The following is a 7,971-nucleotide window of genomic DNA, read 5'->3' on the forward strand; positions in this document are numbered from 1 at the left end:
CATGTGTTCTTATCCACTGCAGTTATTTATGTTATGGATGATGAGGGTAGAAAACATGAATGCAGGGCCTTACTCGATCAGGGGTCGCAAGTGAATATTATAAAGGAGTCGTTCGCAAGGCGAGTAGGCTTGACGTGGGAATCAACACGGTCTTTGATTTCGGGCATAGGGGCCACTGACGCAGGTAGAAACGTTAGCGGCCAATTGCAGGTACGGATCGCGTCGCGATGTACGGGCTACCGTGCTAAGATGCCGTGTCTGTTAATGAAAAAAATTACGTCTGATGTTCCTAATTTTCATGTTTCGAGACAGGTGTTAAGTGTTCCATCGCAACTTCACCTCGCGGATCCCCAATTCGATACACCTCACGATATCGACCTCCTTATCGGGAATGGTTATCTGTGGGACATTATGTGTGTAGGCCAGCATAGATTAGGACGTGGATTACCGGTTTTATTAAAAACACAGCTGGGTTGGGTGTTCGGGGGACGCATGCACGGGGCCGTTGAATCCCAGGCGCAGATCTGTGGGCTGATTACTAACGATCAGCTGAATGCTCAGTTCAGACAGTTTTGGGAAATAGAGCAAGTTTCCACAACCAATGACGCGAACAGTCACCCGTGTGAGGATCATTTCGTACAAACGGTCGCACGAGACAGGGACGGGCGATATATGGTGACGATTCCATTCACCGACGGTCTTCGGGATCTTGGCGATTCTTTCAACATGGCCGAGCGGAGGTTTCTTAATATAGAAAGAAAGTTGATTAGGTCACCCATATTAAGGCAGGAATATCGCGAATTCATGCGAGAATATGAAAGATTAGGGCACATGTCAAAGATACCTCGGGATGGTCATTCGGTTGCAAATCCGGTTTATTACCTGCCGCACCATGCCGTGACGAAGGAGACGAGTACCACGACAAAGGTGCGGGTAGTTTTCGACGGGTCCGCAAAGACGTCCACGGGAGTATCATTGAACGAAATACAGCGTGTCGGTCCAGTAGTTCAGGACGATCTAATTTCGATTTCAATTCGTTTCCGGCAATTTCCAGTAGTGTTAAATGCTGACATCGCGAAGATTATCGGCAAATTTTGATAACGCCCGAGTAACATGGTCTTCAACGTATTTTATGGCGAGAAGAACCCACGCAGCCAATTGCAACATATGAACTCAACACGGTTACGTATGGTACTGCGTCAGCTCTGTTTTTGGCCACTCGTGTCTTGCAGCAGGTCGGCTTAGACAATATCGACACATCCAATCGCGAGTCACATAATCATACAAGATTTTTATGTTGACGATTTGCTAACGGGCGCGGACACGATAGAGCAGGCTAGAGTGTTAAAACAGGACGTCAGTAGGCTGTTAAGGGAAGCAGGGTTTGAATTACGGAAATGGGCATCACACGAGCCAACAGTGATTAACTCGGTGTCAGACGAACCAAAGGACATCGTGTCGCAGGCTGAGATGGATCCAAGAACCCTTGGAATGTTGTGGGGCCCACTGACCGATGAGTTGCGGATCGCCATAAAAGATAGAATCACGACACGGGTAACGAAACGCGTAATATTATCCGAACTCGCGAGAATATTCAACCCGCTCGGTTTAGTGGGTCCAGTTGTCATTAGGGCAAAATTGTTGATGCAGTTGCTGTGGCAGCTGAAGGTGTCCTGGGATGAATCTGTTCCACAAAGGATTCATGCAGAATTCCAGGATTTCCAATCAGATTTACAATCTTTAAGGCGGCTTGCGATTCCCCGACTTATAATAGGTCTGAATTCTACGCAGGTAGAAATTCACGGTTTCTGTGATGCTTCTGAGAAGGCCTACGGTGCATGCGTGTACCTGCGCAGGGTCGACGGGAGGGGTAATGGCACAACTCGTTTATTGTGCGCCAAATCGCGAGTGGCACCCCTAAAAACAATAAGTCTGCCGCGACTAGAACTTCGCGGGGCCCTTTTGTTAATGCACTTGGTCGACAAGGTGCGAACTGCTTCCCGGATTGTCATAGCTCGGGAGTTTTATTGGAGTGATTCCATGATCACGCTTGCCTGGCTGAAGGGATCTCCTAATCAATGGAAGACGTTTGTCGCGAATCGGGTTACGGAGATTCAAAACCTATCACGGGGCACGTGGCGTCATGTAGGATCCGCTCAAAATCCTGCAGATCTCTTATCGCGAGGAGTACGGCCGTCCGCTTTACAAGACTTGAGTCTTTGGTGGAACGGCCCATCGTGGCTGCAACAATGTCCAACCGAGTGGCCGGTCACTGGACAGTTACCTATCGAGTTGCCAGAGGGAAGGGCCGTAGTGTGTACTGTCCTCAAGGGAGAGACAGACACAAATTGTAGTCTCCTGACACGATTTTCAAACTGCGCGCGATTAATTCGGGTGGTCGCGTATTGTTTACGGTTCTGTCATAACATTCGTACCCGTAAAAGTCACAGGGATGCTTCGGGTGCTTCTAAGAATGACCAGATAAGTAGATCTCCGGAATCGTTTGTTAAGTTATCCATTAGGGACTTAGAGTTGGCCGAGGATGCCATCCTTAAAATGGTCCAGAAATCAGCATTCGGTCAAGAGCTAGTAGATTTGCGTTTAGGCAATGTTGTCGGCACTTCAAGTACGGTACGCTGTCTAAATCCGGTTTTAGACGACAAAGGACTACTCAGGGTGGGCGGTAGGCTTAGCCATGCCGAATTAAGATACGAGCAGCAACATCCTGTGATTTGGCCAAAGGACAGTCCTATTACTCGAGCAATAATTCGTCGCGAACACGAACGGAGTTTGCATGCGGGATGTGAAGCGGTCTTATCAGCGATTCGGAGGCGATATTGGCCACTGGCCGGCCGAAGCGTCGTCAAGGGTGTTTTAAGGAGTTGTGTAAGATGCAGTAGGACAAACCCAAAAGGTGTTGCTTACTTAATGGGTCAACTACCTGCGGCACGAGTCCGAGTCAGAGCTCCATTTTTTAGCACTGGAGTAAATTATGCAGGGCCCTTTTATGTAAAGGACCGGACGCGAAGTACGGTGACGAAAGCGTATTTGTGCCTATTCGTGTGTATGGTTACGAAGGCCGTTCATTTAAAGCTGACAATGGATTTAACGACAGAGGCATTCCTATAAAACGTTTCATCGCGCGCAGGGGGCGATGCCGGGATCTGTACTTGGATAACGGGACAAATTTTGTAGCAGCACGCAATGAAATGCAGCGATTGCAAGGGTTTCTTTCAAATGATTCAAATCAGCGGTGCATTTCTGAGTGAATCGCTTAAGTCGGTTTCAGTTGCTGCAGGCGATGTATCAGCACTTCTGGAAACGATGGCAACAGGAATACCTCCACCATTTGCAACAACGGAACAAATGGAAGGTTAACATTCCGGACCAGTTTGGAGTAGGAACCATGGTGGTCCTCGAGGAGGACAATCTTCCTCTGTTGCGGTGGAAGCTGGTCCGAATCACGGCGCTTCATCCCGGTGCGGATCACATAATCAGGGTCGTGTCGATACAGACAGCAAATGGACCCGTGAAGCGGCCGGCCACAAAGATTTGTGTCCTACCCCTGGACGAAGAAATCCCAGCAAGCCAAGCTGAACCCGGAGGATCATCCGATCACAACGCGACTCTTTAAAAGAGTCTTATCGAACTCGCCATGTCCATACATGTACATCACTCCGATAGAATTAACATTATGATATTGTTTGTAACTTGTATAAATAGGATTAAGTTGTTTATAGTCTTCTACTCGTAATATCCTGTCGCGTTACATTAGTGATTCATGTACATAGTCTAGTGTTTTTTGTCTGTTATTAGTTATAGTATTTGAACGAGAGCCGTTCAAGGTGGGCGGCATGTTCTGGAACACGGTGTTCCAGGAATTGGTTTATGGCATCGATGAGGCGAGTGAAGATTTGTAAAGACTTTGTCCTGCACATTTGGTCGCCAAATGTGCACGGTACGAAATTATTTTATACTACCAGCAGTTTTAGTCACCCTCGCGCCAAATTAGTTACCGGTCCATGTCATAAACCAGGGCTTTCCGAAGGGTAACGGGACGCTGTTGTTCGTCCTTCGGCTCGCAGGGAGCCTCGCGTACGGTACCTGGAGGAAAGTCCCCAAGGTTGCCAAACTGTCGTCCACCCTAGCGGGCATTTTACACTTCTACCCCCACGAAGAAATGCGCTGAGGGCGCACTGTGAGAGTGGGGGGCAAGGCGCTTCACCGAGGAGGCCTTCAGTCTTACGAATTTTTACCAGATTCAATCAGTACTTCAAGGGAGAAACATCAATCTCATTTGAACAGTCAGTGTGACTGATAGAACCAAACTGGTGCTTGTGTGTGTACAAGTCAGTCTTGATCAGTCCACTAGTTTTTTGTTGAAACAAGTTTTCTCATTTACTGTCCGAGTTTGTGTAACCATTTGGTACGTCCTACATTCGGTGCATCTCCAACATTCGGAATCATTGCGGGCGCGAACAATAGTTAAAATGTAAAAAATCTTATATAATAGATGTATAAAATATATAGTAATATTTAACAATACTTTATGTGAATATAATACCAAATGCAAATTAAAAATGTGCATATATGCATCCTATTCCTTGCTAAGAATGCTTCTGGAGCGTTCAAAAATGTGCGGGTCCTGGGAGCGCGTTGAGCGCGCAGAGCGCCGTACGCAATGTGTTAAGAATTTAAATTTGAAAGCGTCTAAAACAGAACCTTGTCTATACTATGACATTAATGACAATTACATGATTATTATTATTTTGTACGTTGATGACATGCTCATAGCTTATAATGATGATAGGAAGTTAAACGAGTTGAAAAGTAAACTAAAGTGTGAGCTAGAAGTAAAAGATCTCGGTGAACCCAAATATTGCGTAGGAATAGAAATCGTCAGAAAAAGTAATAAAATTTTTCTTAGGCAGAGGAAACATATAAATAAGATTATAGGAAAATTTAATTTTATTGATGCGAAGGTATGTAATACTCCGAGTGATAGAGGTTTATTGTATTCTTTGAAAGAAGACAAATCGAGTATAAAATTGCCTTATCGAGAACTTATAGGAAATTTGATGTACTTATCCGTTGCAACTAGACCAGACATAATGCATAGTGTAATATTTCTGTCACAATTCAATACGTGTTTTGGGAAGGAGCATTGGAACGCTGTGAAACGAGTAGTTAGATATTTAAAACACACTATTAATTATGGTCTAATGTATGAAAAAAATAGTGACTTTGAGATTAAAGGATATGTAGATGCTGACAGGGGTTCCAACGTTCTTGACAGAAACTCGTTTACTGGATATGCGTTTATGTTCAGTGGTTCACCTATCGTATGGAAAAGTCAAAAGCAAAAAACAATTGCATTATCATCTGCAGAAGCAGAGTACATGGCAATGTCTGAGTCCAGCAAAGAAGCGATGTTCTTGAGAAATTTATTGTTAGAATTAGGTATAGAAGTAAAAATAGTAATTTATAACGACAATCAAAGCGCACAGTTGCTGGCGAATAACAGCGTGTTCCATGCGAGATCAAAACATATAGACTTACGTTATCATTTCATACGAGATACTCTAAATAATAAAGTGTTTGATTTATTTTATTTACCAACAGAAAAAATGGTTGCGGATATAATGACGAAACCGCTTTGCAAAATGAAACATTATTTTTGTGTTATCAGTTTAGGAATGCGAAAAATTCTAAGCGAGAGTGATTGTGACAAGCATGCATTGAGGGGGTGTGTTGAGACATTGTAAACTACCATGCATGCTAGTCTAGAGAGTTCTGATGCGTGCGCATCTTGCGGTTGTGCGTGGCGCGCTCATCTGGCCCTAAGCGGTCTGACTTGTATCAGATTATATTAGATGTGTGTGCCGCGTCTTGCTGCTGTTCTCTTAAATAAAGTGTTATATGGTTTATTCTCTTATATAATAAAGTTATTTAACTTGTTCCAGCCCTAATATATGTTAGTTGGTATTATACCTTTAATAATATTCATGCGAACAATCATTTTCAAGCATGAACTTCATCAAGAGTAAATTGAGAAATCGTCTAACTGATGAGAATCTGGAATCCTGTTTGAAATTAAAAACAACGACATACAAAACAGATTTATCAAAACTTTCCAAGGAAATGCAAGGTCATAGTTCACATTAAATGCGTGTCTTGTATTTTTTGTCAATAAATAAGATTATTATTATATCTGGTTATATTTAATGTTTACTAGCTGGTTTAAACCGACTCCGAAAAACATGGTTCTTGACAGCTTCTTGAAAAGAAATTTGGCTCTCAAAAAAATTTTAATCGTCCTGCTGCTGATTTTTGGATCTTTTGACTAATGAGTTTCCCGACCACTGGTATAGGGGATCGAAATGAATGAAGGTGCATCCTGACTGCGTTTCTGCACCTGAGGTTTCAGAGAGGGGCATATGTAACCGTCCAAATTACATCATGTTCCGACGCGACCGTAGTAATAGGGATTCTCATGGACAGACCGAATTCCCCACCACCACTGTCGCCTTGTGACCCGCGAGCGTCGTACGAAGATCCACGAACGGCGGACGAGGAACCACGTAATCGCGATATCCCATCTAATTACCGCGGATGCGTGAGTACCGATCCCCACTCAATCACGATCGAAGGAGGTCGATGCGAGTTCGTCGATCTTCACTCTACGTCTGGAAGCGATCCAGATAAGTCGGGCAAAGGGAATAGAGACCGTTAGGCGAAAAACGATACGTTGTAGTAAAGTCAAACCGACTTGGTGTACAGAGTCAAACTGCCTCTTACATCCTTACGCGTCGCGTCTCAAACAGAGGAGTCACGAGCACAAACCGTGCCGTGGCACCCCTGATACGAGATCGAATCCGTAACAAGCTATAGGACGCACAGCGTAGAAGTCACCAACGTAAAATCATATTTAAAATCAATTACATTAACATCAATTCATCCTACAGAAGCGTAAAGAAATAATCAATTTGAAATCTATTTAAACTCGTAACGTGGAACTTGTGTTTGAGGAACGTATGGTGAACCGGGCATCAATAAGAACTCTGGAAATCTTGTAAAGGAGAACTTGAAGTTATAATATAATACATTGTACGAACAGATGTGCTATTTAGAATCACCAAATTGTCGTAAAGTCGAAATGACTAGTCTACAAAATAATTTCGCCTAACGTTAGTATTAAGAAAAGTTTTGCAACCACTGCTATCATTCCGGATTGTTTCGTGTCCTACCAGTATCTTCCCAGTTATATCGTTCGGTATTGTGAGCGAGTGTAGAGTAGGGGCATAAGCACGATCGAGGTTTTTCTACCAGTGTTGGAAATCGGTACAGGGACCACGTACGCGTGCTTTCGCCAAAATCTTTTGCATTGCGGACTAATGAAGGTCTAGTGTATGTCTCCACCCGAGAAGTCCTCCCGATTTCTCATCGGCGGGATCATCGGCTCCTGCGACAGATATCAAGGCATCTCTAGCTAGGACCGCGATACTGTAACTGCGAAGAATAACCTCACTCTCCGTCATTCCGTGCCCGAAGGCACGAATCCTGCCTTGCTACAATATCGACGAATATAACTCAAGGATACATAGGAAGCTCAGTGCTGCGAGGAGGTCGACTCCGCGCAGCACGTGCTGGAGGAGTGCCCGGCCTTTGCCAGGGAGAGGCGGGCGCTCCGTACAGCTGTAGGGGGAGACCACTCGCTCCCGGCCGTGGTTGCGGCCATGGTGGGGAGCGAGAGGTCGTGGAGGGCGGTGTCCTCCTTCTGCGAGACCGTCATCTCGCGGAAGGAGGACGACAAGCGGGACTGCGAGGCGCGCGATCCCGCTCGTCGAGAGAGGAGGAGAGCGAGGCGGAGCCGTGGACGTGGTCGGGGGACCCGCACGGCCGGCTCTGCCGACGTCGACGGGGGGCAGGTCCCTCCGTAGGCGTCCCGCCTCGCTCTCCTCGCAGGCTGGG

The 7,971-nt window shown here is 45.4% G+C and overlaps 1 protein-coding gene across 1 annotated transcript; it reads left to right on the forward strand.

Annotated features, from left to right (window-relative positions):
* The first annotated feature begins 249 nt into the window (after positions 1-249).
* LOC107191240 lies at positions 250-3,634 on the forward strand. The gene is made up of 3 exons (XM_015580230.1): positions 250-933; positions 1,246-2,886; positions 3,290-3,634. The coding sequence occupies exons 1-3, from the start codon at positions 250-252 to the stop codon at positions 3,632-3,634; spliced, it is 2,670 nt and encodes an 889-aa protein (XP_015435716.1).
* Positions 3,635-7,971: the final 4,337 nt, after the last annotated feature.

The sequence above is a fragment of the Dufourea novaeangliae genome, unplaced genomic scaffold, assembly GCF_001272555.1.
Source record: "Dufourea novaeangliae isolate 0120121106 unplaced genomic scaffold, ASM127255v1 scaffold244, whole genome shotgun sequence".
Classification (NCBI taxonomy): domain Eukaryota; kingdom Metazoa; phylum Arthropoda; class Insecta; order Hymenoptera; family Halictidae; genus Dufourea; species Dufourea novaeangliae.